We start from the raw sequence: 18672 nt of genomic DNA on the forward strand, positions 1-18672 counted from the left end.
GAGGCCCAGGAGTAAAAAGCTTAAAGCGAAGATTCTCCTTGCGGTTTCTACATCCACAGAACCTCGGCTGAGATGAGTTTCTCCAAGACAACCGTAGTTGGTGATTCTAGATCCCGCCTGTGGTCATCTGATCTCACACTAGCCAGTCTTCTAACTTTGGATATGAAAACCGTGAGAGTCCAGACGCTAATGCTGACAGTGGCAGATGATGGCCAGTTTACTGCAGTACCCACCCCCCCACCCCCCGTGCAGGTGTTGCTGGGGCGAGCCAGGCACTTGAACCTTAACACACCGCTGAGGAGGAAACGTCCCTCTTCACGCAGAGAATGGGTGTAAAGTATGCGTGTTTTCCAGGCGCTCCAACACCTTGCTGTGCACAACCCTTGTTACGTTAGTTACGATCCTTTATAAAGTTTCAGCTAAAATCCGTTCAGAAGAAGAAAAGTTGAGAGGCTCTCTGGGTCTGTAGCAATGTCACCTGCTTTTGCATCAAACCGCCCTGCCCTTCACGGCGTGGGGCTATGGAGGACACTGACAGTCCCCCCTTCACCGACACTCACGCTGATTGTGGCGCGAGTCACTGACTGCCAGGTCCCTGTACCGCTGCCCAGTGCTTCCCACGGTGGGCCATCTGCGAGGGCACCTCGGCAGCCCCACTTTGAAATGAAATGGGGCTGTGGGTACAGTTCTGTGTGCCATCCTTGTCAGTCCAGAGCACTGTTGGCTCAACAGAGTGGGCAACCCATACGGAGTGAGAGAGAGGAAAAGCACGAAATCAGTGATGCGGTCATACCCTGACAACTACTGGAGTGGTGAAGGTATATCATGCTTCGAAAATAAAACCCTCCAAGATACACACACACACACACACACACACATTGTGAAAACAAATGATAGCCAAAGTAAAGGGAAAAATTGGGTAAATCCGGATGAAAGCTGCCAGGCCTTCCCTCTTCTCTGGTCTCGCCAAAGTATGAGTCAGAGTCAAGCATTTAGGAGGCTAACATAAAATCTGCTTTGAAAGACATCCTGCCAGGCATCCTACATGCTTAATTTTCTTTAAACAAGGCACTAATAAAAATCACAGTAGCATCTAATACGAGCTTTAATTCCTTGAGGGTAGGAGCCGTGGCTAATCTGCAATGTCTGACTGAGTGGGGACATTAGTTTCCATCTTGGTAGAACACAACCAGTAAAATATTCCCAGTCCTACCAGGTTGTATCACTGAGGTTCCCGAAGGAAAGGAGAAACAGGCTGCTCCATGGTAGAAAACAGCACTGGCCAAAGCATCGTCTCTGCTCAATCAAGACCTTCTTCCAAGGTTACAGAGAGCAGAAACCAACACCAACAGAATCGGCCAGCAAAGCAGGAGATTTTGCAAACATCTCTTCGCTCTCTTACTACGGAATGGCTTCCTGTCGCTAATCACATAGAGAATGTGAAAGCAAACCCAGAGCTCATGATGCTGGGACGCCCAAGTTCAGCTGACCTGCTCCCCGGAGACACCAAGACTGAGACCGTCACTGAGGGGTCCTACGCCGGACTGAACCACTGAAGAGTAGAAACTGAAACAAACAAATAAATACTAAAAATAAAAAAATTAAAATCAAGTACTTACAAACTCTGGAGTTCGGAAATCCTGCTGGTTCTCCAGTGAGCCAAAGGTGGGACAGACAATTGTCTGGTCAAAGTTTTCCAGCACTGCAAATAAATGAGTAAAGAAAATAAGTAAAGCAAAAATGTCCCTGGCTACACACAGCAACAGGAGTGACGATACTCAGCACTGGGGGCTCATTCGCAGGTCTGAGATTATTGAACACTCTCTACTACCAAAATTTTCAGCAACTATTTCACCCATGTGGCGAGGTCTCAGAGTGCTTTAGGCTGTGTCTAGCATGGAAAATTACCAGCCTCTACACTGCAATTAAATGCTATGGTGTAGCTAAGGAGCTCATTACCCTGCTGGTCTCTCAGGGAACTGATGGAGACTCAAATGAGGGCAGTCATTTTCTGTTTTAAAATATATGGAAAAATCAGTATCTGACAGACATTTAATGGGAGTCAAATAAAATTTTCCAGTAGATACATTTAACTAATAACAAACAAGCGAAGTTAATTACAATAATACAATTTAATCCCTAACAGTACATTATCATTTGAATACACAGTCTATATTAAAAATTATCAGTAAACTATTTTATAATAGTATAATTTAAACCATAACGATACATTAACATTTGGATACACGGTCCATATTAAAGACTTCCAGTGAAGTATTTTACATTTTTCTTGGACTAAGTCTTGGGGACTCGGGATGTATTACAAATACATATCTCAGTACGGATGAGCCACAGCTCATAAGGTCGGCAGCCACAGGTGACTGCTGGCCACAGTATTAGTGACTGCAGTGCTGGGGGATACAGAAGCCAAGGCCAGGATGTGGGTCATTCGCCACGTCTAACCCTGTGTGGTCATCAGGACCCTGACACAGATAAAGGGGCTGGCCCAGTGTGAAGGACACTGAGAACTCAAGCCAACCATAAGCTTTTGGATCAAATAGCTTTAAAGAAGCCAAAAGTGAGAACCTTCGTTAAGAAAGTGTTATGTGCTGGGTTTGTTCAGCAGTTAGAGCAATCATGAGCACTTAAAAAATTAGGAAATTCCAAATAACAATAAAGTGTTGGATTATACTAGGAATTAGTAAACAATCATATAACTTGGATTGTATAGGAAAAAAAAAACAAAACACCCTTAAAGAGGCATTCACTAGTTAAGTGCATTGTCTGAAGAGGTTTACATATTCTCATTTATCAATGGGCCCATATCTCGTCAACAAGGCACTGATGTTAGCACAAGGTCAAGGATGTTCAGAGAGCTGAGTAAGGCACACGTGACAATCCGGAGCACATGCTCTCAAATGGTCCCCACAGAACAGCTAGAAAGGGCCTTCAATTTTACCTGTGGTAGTATGAATTCTACAAGCTACCACACACCTGAGTCCCTGAGTACACAAAAAGGTTTTGTGAAACAGGTGGTTCCTATCGATGTGAACAAAGTCCTCTTTTCAGTGCCTAAAAGAAGAACACCCCAACTTGCATAGTGGCACCTTAAGATTATTTACAAAGATTAGTTATCAGCCAAAAGTGGAGCCAATTTGTCTCTGCCACAATACTTAGGACTTAACTTGTACCTTGTTTAAAAAAAAAAAAAATCCCAGTATCGAATTACATGTTTGATTCACACTGAGTATCTCTATACATTTAACTCACGTGCTGGCATCCCTATGACCTGAGGAAAAGGGCCAGTAGAAATGACAGCCAGCACAAGCAGGTGACCACTTCTTCTGAGGAGCTCACAGGGGACCGGACGTAAGAACCGGAGAAGAAAGGAGAAACGGAGGCGAGAGAAGGCTTGAAGGCATCTCCCAAAGCTGACAGTCACGGTGGGTGCGTTGCACGGCGCAGGAGGCCTCCGATTTCCATACAGCCAGCTACGTTTAGACAGGAGGGAGCCAATGAACTGAACATTTCAACGGATGAACAACAGCTGGTCAAAATAATTCTATTCCTGCAGACCAGCTTCACGACTAAAAGAGCCGTCCCCAACCTGTGTCTCATCCCCTTTGGGGAGTCTCACATGAGACATCCTGCATTTCAGGTATCTACATTATGAGTCATCACAGCATCAAAATGACAGTCATGAAGTAGCAATGAAAACAGTTTTATGGTTGGGGGTCACCACACCATGAGGAAGTGTGTTAAAGGGTCACAGCGGTAGGAAGGTTCAGAACCACTGTCCTAAACCATGATTGTCTATACACCAGGCTTGGTTCATACCTGGAATTAAAGACCTAACCTTTCTACAGCATTAACTTAGAGACAGCGAAGACAGCGAAGATAGCGTGGCATTTATGATCTACTGCTTTATAAAGTTAATGAAAAATCATGTTTGCATGTATTTCTACGAGAGCACTATAAATCAGATGGCGTGACTCCGTTTGACATCTTATCTAAATTCCTACAGGATGAGATATACAATTTATCTACTATGTGTCTCAGGTCAAAATCTCAACGGCGTTTCCTTTTGTTCCTCTTCTCCTCCTTGGGAAAGTCAGACAGAATTAAGAAGGTCTTCACTGTGCCTCGTGACAGAGAAAGCAAGACAGACAGCTCCCAGGGGATTCTCCTAAGTCACAGGCTCGGATGCAGGGGAATGATTTGCAGAAGTGCAGGGCTGCCGAGAGCTCCAGCTATTCTCATAATGAAAACATGGTCACAGTCAGCGTCCACGCAGAAGAGAAACTGAACTTGAGTAAATAAAAAGAAAATGGCCTTACTGACATGCTGTGGGGGTGGAGCAAAGCCGCAGCTGTTTCTCCCAGGACCCAGCACAGCTGAGAAGCAAATGAAACATGATGCTAACACAGCAGTTAATATTCCACTGCTCGGGGCCTCGGGAAGCCTTTGCAGCTCTCATTTCTGATAACCTAACACAAACGGGGGGGGGGGGGGGATCCATTTTTTTGTAACAAAAAAAAAATAGTTTTAAAGTTAAGGTGAATTAAAAAAAAAAACAATGGGAGAATACTTAGGAAATAGCAACCATGCTAATTTAAAAAATAATAATAATTTTACCTAACAGATTCCAGAATATGCTGTCAGTGTCGTCATCATGCCTTCCTTGTATGAAACAGTAAGAGTACTCCCTCGAACACTATTATCATCAGTTCACTTAGTTTCAGCACTTGGTACATAAAAAGTCCTGGGTGCACCTACGTTCTCTATCTGGAGAGGTATTCTAGGTGCAAGCCTGCAGTCTTGACACAGCAACGGAATTCCGTGCAGGTGTGCAGTGAAAGGGCAACTGAATGTCAGGCTCCTTTTACCAAACCTTGGCTTCAGGCCCTAAGAAGACGAAGGCCCCTCTTCAAGACAAACTGAGGCTAACTTCAGAATGATTTGTAAGCTGCACGCTAGACAGATTTATGGAGAGCTGTAAGAATGCTATCCAAAAGGGGCTGGAAAGAAGGCTTGGCGGTTAAAGGCACAGGCTGCTTTGGCAGAGGATCCAAATTCAATTCCCAGCACTCACATGGCGATCCATAACATTCTGTAACTCTAGTTCCAGGGGATCTGATGCCCACTTCCGAAATCCACAGACACTGGGCATGCCTGTGGTATACATATATGTAGGTGAAACATTCACATACATACAATAAAATAATCTAAAAGTTAAAAAAAAAAAAAAGAATACTAGCAACTGGATTACCATGAGTAAAAATCAAATAACTGAATATTTAGGTCAAAAGAAGCCCATAAAAATATCCACTTTTCATGAGCTTAACGGTAAATCGAATGCCCAACAATTAGTTTAAATGGAAGGATGTTGAGTATATTTTTAAAACTTTGGCAACACAGTGTAATAAGTTTTCAGGTGGAGCTAATTCTGACTTATTCAGCACTGTAAAAAGAAGGACCCAATAAAACAACGGACAGGCTTGGCCATGTGACTGGGTTAACAAAAGGACACTGCTGCCTGCTGCTGATGCTCTTAACAGAAGTGGCAATGGTGTGGTTACTGGTATACTGATTAAAAAGGAGTGACTCCAATTTACTGCCCTGATTACGAAACACTTACAGGGACTGTGATACAAAGTAGCCGATAAAATCACTTATCTATCATCGAGTAGATTAGATGGCCTATTACCTATCAGAAAACACAAAACTGCCTCTCAGGAAATCCGTGGAAGAAAAGTAAAGAGGCTGACGCAGAGACCTTTGGAATAAAGGTGATTCCTTGGTGATATCACAGGGCCACACAAAGATACCAATGACATTTCAAAAACATGCTGTTAAAAGCAAAGGGTCAAGCGGGCAAGAGAGATGGCTTGACAGTAATAAGCACTGGCTGACCTTCCAGGGGACCTAGGTTCGATTCCCAGAGCTCACAACATCTGTGACTCCAGGTGTAGAAAAACTGGCACCCTCTTCTGGCCTCCAGGGGAACCAGGCACACAGATGGTGCACAGATAGACACAGGGATAACACCCATACTTTAAAAATAATACTTTTGCCTGCAAATGTCATGATTTCCTTGTTTTTTATTGCTGAGTAATATTCCACTGTGTAGATGGACCACAACTTCTGTATCCATTCCTCAACTGAGGGGCATCTGGGTTGTTTCCAGATTCTGGCTATTACAAACAAAGCTGCTACAATCATGATTGAGCAAATTTCCTTACTGTATACTTGAGCATCTTTTGGATATATGCCAAAGAGTGGTATAGCTGGATCTTGAGGAAGCCCTATTCCTAATTGTCAGAGAAAGCGCCAGATTTATTTCCAGAGTGGTTGTACAAGTTTACATTTCCACCAGCAGTGGAATAGGGTTCCCCTTTCTCCACATCCTCTCCAACATGTGTTGTCACTTGAGGTTTTGATCTTAGCCATTCTGATGGGTGTAAGGTGAAATCTCAGGGTTGTTTTGATATGCATTTCCCTGATGACTAAGGACATTGATCATTTAAGTGTGTCTCTACCATTCAATATTCCTCTATTGAGAATTCTCTGTATAGCTCTGTACCAAAGATCATCCTAAGTGAGGTATCCCAGAAGCAGAAAGACACACATAGTATATACTCACTCATAAGTGGATATTAGATATATAAGATAAACATACCAAAATCTGTACACCTAAAGAAACTAATAAAGAAGAAGGACTCTGGCTAAGATGCTCAATCCCCATTCAGAAAAGCAAAGACGATGGACATCAGAAGAGGGAGAAAACAGGGAACAAGACAGGAACCTACCACAGAGGGCCTCTGAAAGGCTCTATCCTGCAGGGTCTCAGAGCAGATGCTGAGACTTATAGTCAAACTTTGGGCAGAGTGCAGGGAATCTTATGAAAGAAGGGGGAGATAGTAAGATCTGGAGAGGACAGGAGCTCCACAAGGAGAGCAACAGAACCAAACAATCTGGGCACAAGGGTCTTTTCTGAGGCTGATACTCCAACCAAGACCATTCATGGAAATAACCCAGAACCCCTGCACAGATGTAGCCCATGGCAGTTCAGTGTCCAAGTGGGTTCCATAGTAATGGGAGCAGGGATTATATCTGACATGAACTGATTGGCCTACTCTTTGATCATCTCCCCCTGAGATGGGGAGCAGCCCTACCAGGTCACAGAGGAAGACAATGCAGCCACTCCTGATGAGACCTGATAGACTAGGATCAGAAGGAAGGAGAGGAGGACCTCTCCTACCAGTGGACTTGGGGAGGGACATGGGTAAAGAAAGGGTAAGGAGGGAGGTATTGGGAGGGGAGGAGGGAGGGAGCTACAGGGGATACAAAGTGAATAAACTGCAATTAATAAAATAAAAATAAATAAAAATAATTGAAAACTCAAAAAATAATACTTTTAATTGAACACTATGTACATATAAAATGAGCTTGCATATACAAACTCAATGATGTGAAAAATGAAAATGCAAGATTACTGAGCATACTAGTCTGTGCTTAGCATTTCCAAAATCTGATAAAATATCTATTACTATTTTTATTCTATTTTCCTCAGAAAATAAATAATAATTTAAGGTTGTCAGTCACCTCAAATCAACAAGTAAAAGTAAAACAACTAGACACTGAACCTGCCTGACTGCAAAACTGTACATCTTTTAAATACATTAATTGAAGAAATTAAAATAGCACTGTGAATAGAAATCAAAATAATATCAGCAAAAAACCTGATGCCAACGTACGTACGGCCAGACAGAAACAGACTTACGCCAGGTGAGATGGCACGAGACTGTAATCCCAGCACTGGGGGCAGGGGGTGGGGGCTAGGAGGGGAAGTGGAGGCAGGACCAAGGGTATAAACCCAGCCTCGGCTACAGAGGTTTGCAGCCAGCCTGCGCTATGTAAAACCTAACATGTCTTGAAAACCAAAGGGTGGGGGGAATGCTGTAGAAGTGGCTGGCAGCAGTTACAACTGGAGAGCATTCACGAAGAAGTTCTACCAAATGAAGACGCGGCCGAGCGTACAGGCTCATGAGCTAGCGGAGGAGCAGGCACACGTGTGTACTTACACGTGGGCTTTCTGTGGTGCCGGGGATTGAACACAGACCCCAAGAGTGCAAACCCTGATATGAGTACAAATGACCCCGAGAAGAATAAAGTAAAGAAGTTGCCTTCAAAACTTTCATGATCTAGTGGATGTAAATTAAAAAAAAAAAAAAAATTGTAACAAGAAGCACTGGAGGGAATGATCTGTATCACCTTGGGCCAATGGATACATTTATATAATTAGCCAGAGGGGCAGAGGGACTAGTCGTGGCCTCCAGCTTCCAGTGCCCCTTTCTCTGGTCTCAGTTTAACTGTATCTACTGTGCTTGGATAACAAGTGAACGCTATTTCTCATAGCACTAGGAGGTCGCAAGGCTACAGAGGGCTACAACAGGATTTTGAAATAGGGTCACTCAGGGTCACAGCTGAGAAGAGTATTAATGGCGGAACTGTAGTGGTTAGTCTTTGTCAGTGTTGTTCTGGGGAGGACTACAGACGAAGTCCTGGCTTGTGGAGATCCACAGGGAACTTGGAGGGGTCGTCAGAGACTAGCAGGTCGTTCACCTGCTATTCTGAATGAAAAGTGTGTGCATCTGTTCAGCTAACGTTGAGAAATCGATGCTGACTAAGAACAGACCAGCATCACTGAGGTCATCTTCAGGGTGTGTTCCTCAGGGTCAGCACACAGAAGCTGGGTGGAGCTGAATTGGGAAATGTGGAACAGTCCCCCACTCCCACATGACACTGGTTTTGAAGGCATGAAGAGCAGATGAGACTTGGTACCCTGAGAGGCCAGGAGAGGCCACTGGTAAAGATGCAGCTTCGGCTGCAGTAGGGACCCAAGGATGGAAAGGGTCTTGGAGAAAAGCTGAGGCTTAGCGACATGTAGCAGGGTCAGAGTCCTTAAGAGAGGCCACGAGGCCTCTGGTGACGTATAGCCTGTGAATGGCCCAGCATACTACAGATGCCTGGACTGCTGAGGGACCACCAAGGACAGCAGCGGCTCTGCAAAGCAGCCCGCTGGGGCCTAGCAGGTGTGCTGTGTGAGCTGCCAAGCACTTCGGCTACGGGATTCAGTGTACAGCTTGCTCTTACTTTATTCAGACGGTGGCCATACACTACATCGCCCCTCTTGAAACAGGAAGTATGTGACGTAGTTTTTGTCTTACAAGGAGCCTACCGTTAAGAGGCTGTCATGTTTAAAGACTGTGGGTCTCCCAAACTTACACTAAGGTTTGTTTTTCGGTCTTGTTTGTTTTGGTTTTTTCTTTTATTGTTTTCTAAGACAGGGTTTCTCTGCGTAACCCTGGCTGTCCTGGAATTTACTCTGTAGACAAGGCTGGCCTCAAACTCACAGCTTTCCACCTGCCTCTGCCTCCCAAGTGCTGGGATTTAAGGCATGCTCTACCACACCCCGCTTATATGATGTGTTTTATAGCATAATAGTAACATGACATCTCTGGACAAGAAAGGAAGGTTTATGCTTAAATAGTGATGTGTGTGTGTGTCAAGTCAGTTTTGTTGGTTAGCTTTTTTGTTTTGTTTTGTTTTGTTTTTCCAATTTGACACAAGATAAAGTCATCTGATAACAAAACCTCAACTTAGAAAACACCCCATCAGACTGACCTGTGGGTGTTTCCTTGGTTGATAAATGATGTGGAAGGCCCAGCCCATGGTGGGTGGTCCCATCCCTCATCAGGTGGCCCTAGGGTGCCTAAATGTATTAGAATGTAAACCAAGGAGAGCAAGCCAGTAAGCAGCACTCTGCGTCAGTTCCTGCCTCCAGGTTCCTGCCTTGAATTCCTGCCCCTCCATCCACGACAAACTGTATAAAACTGTAGTAAACCTCTCCCTCCCCTGCTTTTGTCCACGGTGTTTTATCGCAGCAACAAGAAGAAAAGAAAAGTAGGATGAGCTCCCAGTGCCCTGTAATTCTTCCTAGTGAGTGCAGTTACTTAATTAAGAAGAAAGCAATGTTTACAGGTACATGGGCCACAGGAGACTCGCACACACAAAGGAGACCTGGCACCACTTCTCTTCTGGACAATATTCTACAAATACTTGGCAAACGCTTGCAAGAAGGAAGAGACTCAAGCTGCTTCTCAGCCTCCCCATTTCTCTGTCACCGAGCTCCCCAGCCAGGAGCACAAGGCATGCCACAGCAGAACAAAATGGGAAGGAAGCCTTTGTCCTTCCTGGTTTTAGTCCAAGAGAAACTAACTCTAAAGATGACCTTCATCCACAAACAACATCATCCTCCAGAAGAGTGCCAGTGAGCACCATCTTTGCACATTCCCTGCTTAGTGCCAATTTTTGGCTCCTCTTACAAACACACTTTGCCACCACACCCCTCCCCAATAACTCAGCTCTGAAAAGGTCGCAGAAGCCCAACAGATCTGCTTCAGGAAAGCTGAAGACACCATCACACCGTCCAGTCTCACAGCCCACAGGGCTAGGTGACACTTTACAGAAAACCCCACCGTGTGCTGTGAACTCACAAGGGACACGCTAAAGTCATCTGTTCTTTTACCAGCTGAGATTTTGTAGCGGTCACATGCACACATCACCAAGGTCAGCCGTTTCCAGTGGATCTTTCAGGAGCGTTAGCCGCATTTCCAACGCTGCACAATCACTGTTGCCAAATCAATCACCCCAGAGGTTCTGCAACCATTAAGCAATAATTCCCAATTACCCTTTCCCTCTGCCTGGCAATCTCTAAGAATTTTCCGATTTCTATTCGTTTGCCTTCTTCTACATATGTCAGGCACCTGCAATCACATAGTATCTGCCTTTTAAAATTATTGCACGTGTATGGGTATCTTACCTGCATGTATCATACATGCAAGTGCCCACAGAGGCCGGAAGAGGGCATCATATCCCCTGGAAGTGGAATTAAGAGATGGTTGAGAGCTACAGTGTGGGTGTTGGGAATCAAATCTGGATCCACTGTGCCATCTCCGCAATCAGTGTCTATCTTAGTATTCCACTTAGCATAGTGTTTCAAGGTTTCACCATGATCCTTTCTACGGCTGACTCCATTGCACATGCAAACCGAATTTTGCTTGGCCACTTGCCTGCTGGAGAATACTTAGGTTACTTCTATCTTTGATCTCTCACAAACAGCGCCTCACTGACTATCGGCGGCCAGCTAAGTCCCCACTTTTCAATTAGTCCGAGTATAAACCCAGAGCTGGAATTGGAGAGTCAGACAGTAACTCTTCGCTTTTAGAGGAGCTGCCAAATAGTTCTGCCATGTCTGACAATCCCAATATAGGGTCTGAGTGTTCCAAAGTCTCCATACCCTTGTTCTTTTCTGTGCTGATATTTTCTTTAATAGACATCCAGGTAGCTGCAGAATGGTATTAAGGTTTTAGTTTGCACTTCTTTAATAATCGGTGTTGCTGTGATACTTTTCATTTGCCACTGGCCATCTGTAGGCACTCTTTAGAGAACTGTCAACTCAAGAGCTTTCGCCATTTTTCAGATGGGTTGTTTTTTTTCTGTGGAGCACAGGAGTTCCTTATGTACTCTGGATATTAAAGACCTACTAGATACTTACCAGATGACTTCTGATTATTACTCCTAAAAAATGTCTCATTTCTCAATAATATCCCTTGATTCACAAGTTTCTAATTTTGAAGAAATGCAATGATCTGTTTTGTAATTCTTCTGTTGCTCAAGTTTTTTGTGTTTCTCCGAGAAGCCACTGTCAAACCCAAGGTTATGTGATTTGGTTTTGTTTTCTTCTGAGAGCTTTATGGTTTTAACATTACTGGTTGACTTTGAGTTATTTTTTTATATAAAGTGTGAGGTAGGAGTTCAGCCTCATTCTCCTTGTGTGTAGAAATCTAGTTAACAAAACACCACCTATCAGAGACCCCTGATTCCTCTCTGCTCTTGTGGAGAACTCAACAAGCCATAAGGATGCAGCTTTAAGTCTGGACCTGCACTCTGCTGTGGTGCAGAGACCAAATCTGCTGATGGTTGTGGCTATGCATTAAGTTTTGTGGGGTTTGTTTGGTTGTTTTTTTTTTGGGGGGGGGGGTTGGTAAGACAAGAGTTTCTCTGTGTAGCCCTGGCTGTCCTGGAACCCGCTTTGTAGACCAGGCTGGCCTCAAACTCACAGAAATCCTCCTGCCTCTGCCTCTGCCCCCTGCCCTCCGAGTGCTAGAACTAAAGTTGTGTGGCCACCAGGCCCAGCTCTGTATTAAATTTTTAAATTGGTTCGTGTGAATCCTCCCACTTCCTCCTTTTTCAAAACTATCTTGGCCACTTTGGGGCACCTTGAAATCCTCGTGATCAACTTTTATATTTCTATAAACCTTTCCCATTTCATACACATCTTTAAGCTAAATAACCTATTATATAAGTGAAGAATAATGTTATTTAATTGTTTGACATTGTTTTGTTTTTTTTTTTTTTTTTTTAAATCACGTGTGCAACAGCTGAGGCTCTATAAATGACAAGTGGTATTCATTAGAGAAAGACACCCTGTTCGAATCTTGGAAGGCTCGCTATCACCTTACATCTGAGGGGTTCAGCCTGGGGAGGGGGGCTGTCTTTACAATGCACTCCACCCTAGCTGAGCTGCTGGCTGCAGCTCAGGTGAGATTCCGTCTAGTTCTCACCTGAGAGAGAACTGGCTGACAGGCCAGAATGTCAGCTCCTCCACTATAGTGAAAAAAAAAAGACACCACTCAAGCTGCCCATACACTCAAACCACATTTGAAGCTTAACTCCACACTTAATCTACCAGAGCAGGCCTGATTTCAAAATCAGTTTTTACAACCTGAAAATAATAATAATAATAATAATAATAATAATAATAATAATAATAATACCATAGGAATGACAGGAGATAACAAACAAAGAGCCCTGCACAGGTTCATGCTTTCTTATTTTAAACCTTCTACAACCAAACTCTGCATGTTGAGACTTCAGAACTTACAAACAAAGAGCTCTTACATGATCCTGTATACTAAGATACGGCCTCATGAGGTCCACAGCAGTGCCCTTAACGAGCACGTCATCAAATGAGGGCTCAAATCTGTCAGGCATAACCATCTAGAGCATGACCAGAAAATTCCTTCCAGCACTTCCTGAACTGTTACTGTAAGGAATTATGAATCTGTAACATGCAGAGCAGGGGGCAGGCCGGTTCCTCAGTGTGGAGAATGGGTAGGGGGAGAGGGTGGGAGGCAACCTTCTCACCCTCTTGCAGGCTCAGTCCCCACCACATCAACACCACCGACAAATCACCTATAACCTCTAGCTCCACCCCAGGAAAGGAATCCTAAATTTGGGAAATAGGGCACAAAACCAGGAATGGTACAGGATTCTTCATGATTAAATTAGCAGAACAAATGTTGCCAAAACCTGTATGAGTGGACGACACAGACATTGCTGGCTGTGTTCAGTTTCGTGGGCAGTCCGAAGTGTCCCAAAAATCTTCACCATGAGTTACACTTTTTGTTTTTGTAATTGTAAAGAGAGCAATATTTAGGTGCTAGAATACAGCTGTATGATGATAAGAATGGGTTTTTTTAAAAAAAATAATTTAGAGAAGAGTCACACAGAAAAAATTTAATGTATTTCAGAGGGGAGCTATATTATGAAACCAGTTTGAATCCCCCCTAAAATTTAAAGCAGAAATGCATACCATGTGTAGCAAGGCCCAACAGTGAATGGCTGAGCAAGCCATGGCCACCAACAGATGAATATACAGACAAAATGTGGCCCGAACATACAGTGTAGTACTACGGAGCATAATGAGAAGAAAATCCAAACATGCCACCCAAGGAAGAATCTTGAGGACGTTATGCTAAGTAAAACAATCGGTCATAAAATGATAAATGTATGATTCCATTTATATGAAGTACCTCAGAGGTCAACTCCAAACAGACATGAAATGGGATGGTGGTTGTCAGGGGAGGGGAATGTGGGGAGCTAGGTTTAATGGGTGCAAGATTAAAAAAAAAATCTATAAGATGAAAAGAATATGCAGTTGGATGATGGCGATGGACAGACCACAATGTGAATGTGTTTCATGCTGCTGAGATACATAATTACAAATGGTAAAATGGTACATTGTAGGTTACATATATTTTACCACGATGAAAAAAGTAGCTTAAAAACATCTGCTGCCTGTGGTTGGCTGGGCTGTGCCAGGCAGCAGGAAATCGCTACATTCAGAGCAGCTCAGCCCCTCACCCACCCTCCTTGAGGAGAACCCCCTCCAGGCTGGAGACCAGCCCTGCAGTGGGTGGGAATGGGTGGAGACCTCACAAGCTGCCAAGATTCTAACATTCCCCTCCGCCAGGGGCCAATAAAATGCACAATGTATTATTTTCAAAGATGAAACAAAGTTCCACGTATCATATGACCTAAGATCTTGTGGGGATAAAAAGAAAGTTAAGCAAAATATGCAGTGCGGTCAAGTGATTTTTAATTTAAAAATATATATTTGTATTTTCTACAGTGACCATGAAACGTGAGTACAAGGGAAGTGCTTCATCCTAGCACATCTACCCTCCATCATGCTTTTCGCAGAGAGCCTCACAGACACCCAGATCTACCGTTCATCACTCCACATCCCATTCCTCAATGAACCCCACCACGTGAAGACACTGCGCCCCGAAACCAGCTACTTCTCCAACCCATGGGCCTAGATAAAGCAGCTGCAACCCAGAGTCCTTTAGGCATCCCAGCGCCTGGTTGCGTCTAAGTTCTTTTCAGCCATGATCATGTCATCCTACGACAGCCCTGGCCGGCAGGATATATACCGCCACAATCTCTGTACTACTGAAGAGACACAGAGACCTTAGACCCTGAGTCTAAAGTTGCAGAGCTAGGCTCTGAGGGGTCTGAACCCAGGAGCTCGGGGTTCGTATCTCTTCACCCTGCTCTTGCTCTTCCACCACTCTGTCACCTTTCCTCCTGGACTCTTTACTATCCTGTAAAAGCCCTACATCCACACGGAGTCTGTGTTCACCTTGTTCATAGCTGCACAAGATGACAGTTGTGTCCGAGCCTTAAGGCACTCCATCATTTCCTGCCGATGGCTCCATAGATGAACGCACACTCTATAAAGCTGGTTGTTGGAGGCAGGCAGATCTGAACTCAGACTCCAGGCCCACTGTTTCCTAACTGAACTGGGCAGCCTATTTAAGCTAAACCTCACTGTTAGCATCTAAAAGGAAACAATCCTTCCCCCAGGCTTGTTTTGAATAAAGTGTTGTTAGCTTGTGCCTACACACGGGGAATACCCAGCAAGTACTCATATGAGAAGAAATATGCAAACGTAGAAAGCTGAGAAAGATGATACCAGCAGCTGACTGAACGCTCGCTACAGCAAATATTAAGAAGATATGGGGCTGAGCATGAAGTCCAGCGGCAGAGCAGACAGCGGGGCGCTGTGTTCCAAGAAAATAAGAAAGCATGCCCCCACCAAAACGAAGGAACGCAAATGAGCCAGCGCCGTCCAAATCCCATTTTCATGCTCGCACCACTGAACACTCTTCTATATTTTGGATGTAAGCCACTAGTTAATAAGTAACAGACTAAGACAGACAACAAAAGTCCGAAAGGATTCCTTTTTTTTTTTTTTTAAAAAAAAAAAGCTCTAGTTAATATTTCAGAGAAGATAAAACTAAACAGCTCAGCCGATCTGAGGTCGGTCGGCCACTACCCACGCGTTACCATCACCCAGAGCTATGGGGCCAGTCCCACAGCAACAGCCCACCTTCTCGGGCCTCCCACCAGAGCCTTGAGGTGACTTCTCAGAACTGGGGCACAGTGCAGTCCTGCCAATCTTACACTAAAGGATGAAGGGGAGGTGGAAACAGTCGGCCTAGGAGCTAACTAAGCACTGTGGTTAAGGCTGCTCTGAGGGAAACTGAGACCTGGATGGAGGGAGAGGGCATTCACACCAGTGTCCGGCCCTGCGCCAAGGGTGACATCTCAGAGCCTGTGATGCCTACAACCTCCTCAGCGGACTGTCCCTGTGGTACAGTGACTCCGCGTGATTGCCCTTGCCACTTTCTGATGAGAGTGCTTCTCAGCCCTAAATGCGAGGTCTAGAAGCAACCAGCTCCTTGCAGCTCTTATTTTCCTGGTATTTTGTTTAATTGTGTTTTGTAACTTCCTGCTCTATCTTGCTGAGGTGGTGGTAGGGAGCTGGTCGCTCTTGCTCTCCTTGCTGCTGACCCGGGTGGCTGAAGGGCCAAAAGGCAAGCCTGCAGATCCAAGAGGTACCAACCACTACATCCAGTTCCAGGCTCTTTACTCGATGACCCCAAAGACCATTTCTTTTTTCAAACCTCAACTGAGACTTCAATCTCGCAATTATCCTCAACGGGCCAGGTGTAGTTAATGGCGCTCAGACATGTCTACCCTGAATATACCACAAGGTGTACTGTTTGGCACCCTTAATGATGAGTGTGCGCATGCAGCTTCATCACCTCAGAGATTTGAGCTATTTTGGATTTCTTAAACATGCACTTAACTTGTTAATGATGGAAATAACACATGACTGAGGTTGTTCTTCCCTCATGTGTGAAAATGCCTCACACATTTTCAGCTATAAGTTTAACCCAGGGCCTAATAAATGCTAGACGAATAATCTATCAACCCCTACGTCCCCAGCTCTCTTTCTGCCTTTTTATTTTGAGAGAGGATCTCACTAAATTACCCAGACTGGCCTACAATTTCTGACCCTCCCACCTCAGACGCTCCAGCAGCTCTTTTTATGTGCCGAGTCTATCTGTGCATCACCCATGCACACATAAAACAACTATCATTTATCTAATAGGCAGTTGCACGGTAGCAGACCTTGGCAATAGAAAAGACAAAACAGCTGCTGAGACACTTACTTGTGATGGCTATACATAAGTGGACAGCTATGGACGGCAGATGGCTCCATGGGGCTTAGGCCCCCAAACCAAGCCCTGATGGATGCTTCCGTAGAAACCATCTAAGAGGTCAAGCTGGTAAGATATCTGGGGATGGAACCAAAACAGTGAAAGCGGTGGTAGCTATGAACGGACGTCAGTGGAGCGCCATGACACAAAGCTACAAGAAGCACAGATCTTGCAGGTTGATTGGGAAGGGAGGTTAAAGATGTCTAGTTTAACACCAGCTCTCACTGGAGGAGCTCACATGCACCCACCCATCCATCCATCTGTCTGTCTGTCTAGCTATCTATCTCCCCTCTCCCTCTTCCTCTCTAGCTCTCTCTCTCTCTCTCTCAAAGCTTCTGATGCACTTTGCTTCCAAAAAAAAAAAAGGCAGAAGGAAATATCAATGTGTGGATGTGTGGTATAAAAGCTGAAGGGGGAAACTGGAAGTGGAAAGGTTTAAGGTTTAAGCAGACAGGAGACAGAAATGACAGGGAGGGGAAGGAAACAGAATCAACCAAAATTAATATATGAAAAAGACAAAAGGGAATCTTGATTGCTGATAAGCTAGTCAAAACCATATTTAAGGAGAAAAAAGTTTGAACAGACATGCCCTGTGTAGGCAAATAAAACTGCTATGAGAAACTATCACTGGGCTTCCTCCATGTGAGTTGTTCCCTGAGGAGTCCCTTGATGCCATAAACAATACAGATAATTACAAATAATCGCTACTGTTCTTAGTTGCCCACTGAAACTGGCTGGTAAGCTCCTATTACTGAAGACAGAGAAATCAACGTAAATCAGTGGATTTGGACCGGAAGTCTCCTCCTGTTGGCCTAACCATCCCTGAAAGGTGCTGTGTAGACTGAGGGAAAACTGCCATCAATAGTCTCGCTCAGCCTGGACCTTGCCTGCAACAATGGCAGCCACGCAGACAAGGAGAAACAGGAGTGAGTTTGTTATGGGAGTAACCCGCTGCTTTATTAAATTGGATCTGAGGCCTGCCGCCCCTGAGAGAGCTGACATCTGAGCCTGGAAGAGTCAAAAGCTTAGGGCTGGGGACAGCAAAGGCCTGAGAAAGGAAGCTACTGATGTCGTTTTGCTAAATGGACCTGATGTGCCTGTCAAATGGCATTCTAAATTGCAGTGTCTACGCCTGTACACTGTACACTAGAGCTACTTCCAGCTTTGGTTAGAGAAGTTTTTTTTTTCTTTTTTAAGTGGTCAGCAGTGATGACTGAATGCCTGGCCATAAATGGGATATTGATAACAGCCTCTCCAGGGCACAAAGAACATAACAGATAAAGGGCAGAAAGACTGTAAAAGCTTAAGAAGCAGGGACACAACAGAATGCTGACTTCCAGGCATAAGATGGCTGTTATACAACTGACCTCATCAATCCATTGATTTACACTGATTTCTCTCTGACCTGTGGCCAAGGTACGTAGTGTCTTCAGTGGTAGCTAACTTATACAGGATCCCCATAGGACTGGGCTAGCCAACACCATGTCGGAGCAGCAGCTGGAGTTCATGAGGCCCTACCTATCTCTGCGAATTTACATGCAGAATGACTGCTGGGTGCGGGGCGACTTTCCTCAGTGCTGTAACCATGGAGGTTACATGACTTGTAAACAAAATCCCAGCCATGCTCCTGTGAGCAAACCATAATGAAACTCATCAGGTCAGATGCGGGAGTGTCCATGCCTAAGCACGAGTC

At 44.6% G+C, this 18672-nt stretch overlaps 1 protein-coding gene across 2 annotated transcripts in view; it reads right to left on the minus strand.

The window, feature by feature from the left end:
• Positions 1–18672, minus strand: part of Ano6 (anoctamin 6) — a 159277-nt gene that overhangs the window by 93948 nt on the left and 46657 nt on the right. For both annotated transcript variants that reach the window (XM_055627116.1, XM_055627115.1), the window contains one exon: positions 1620–1702. In XM_055627116.1, the coding sequence (XP_055483091.1) occupies positions 1620–1702 (83 nt within the window). The remainder of the gene's footprint in view (positions 1–1619; positions 1703–18672) is intronic.

The sequence above is a fragment of the Psammomys obesus genome, unplaced genomic scaffold, assembly GCF_907164565.1.
Source record: "Psammomys obesus unplaced genomic scaffold, mPsaObe1.curated_primary_1811, whole genome shotgun sequence".
Classification (NCBI taxonomy): domain Eukaryota; kingdom Metazoa; phylum Chordata; class Mammalia; order Rodentia; family Muridae; genus Psammomys; species Psammomys obesus.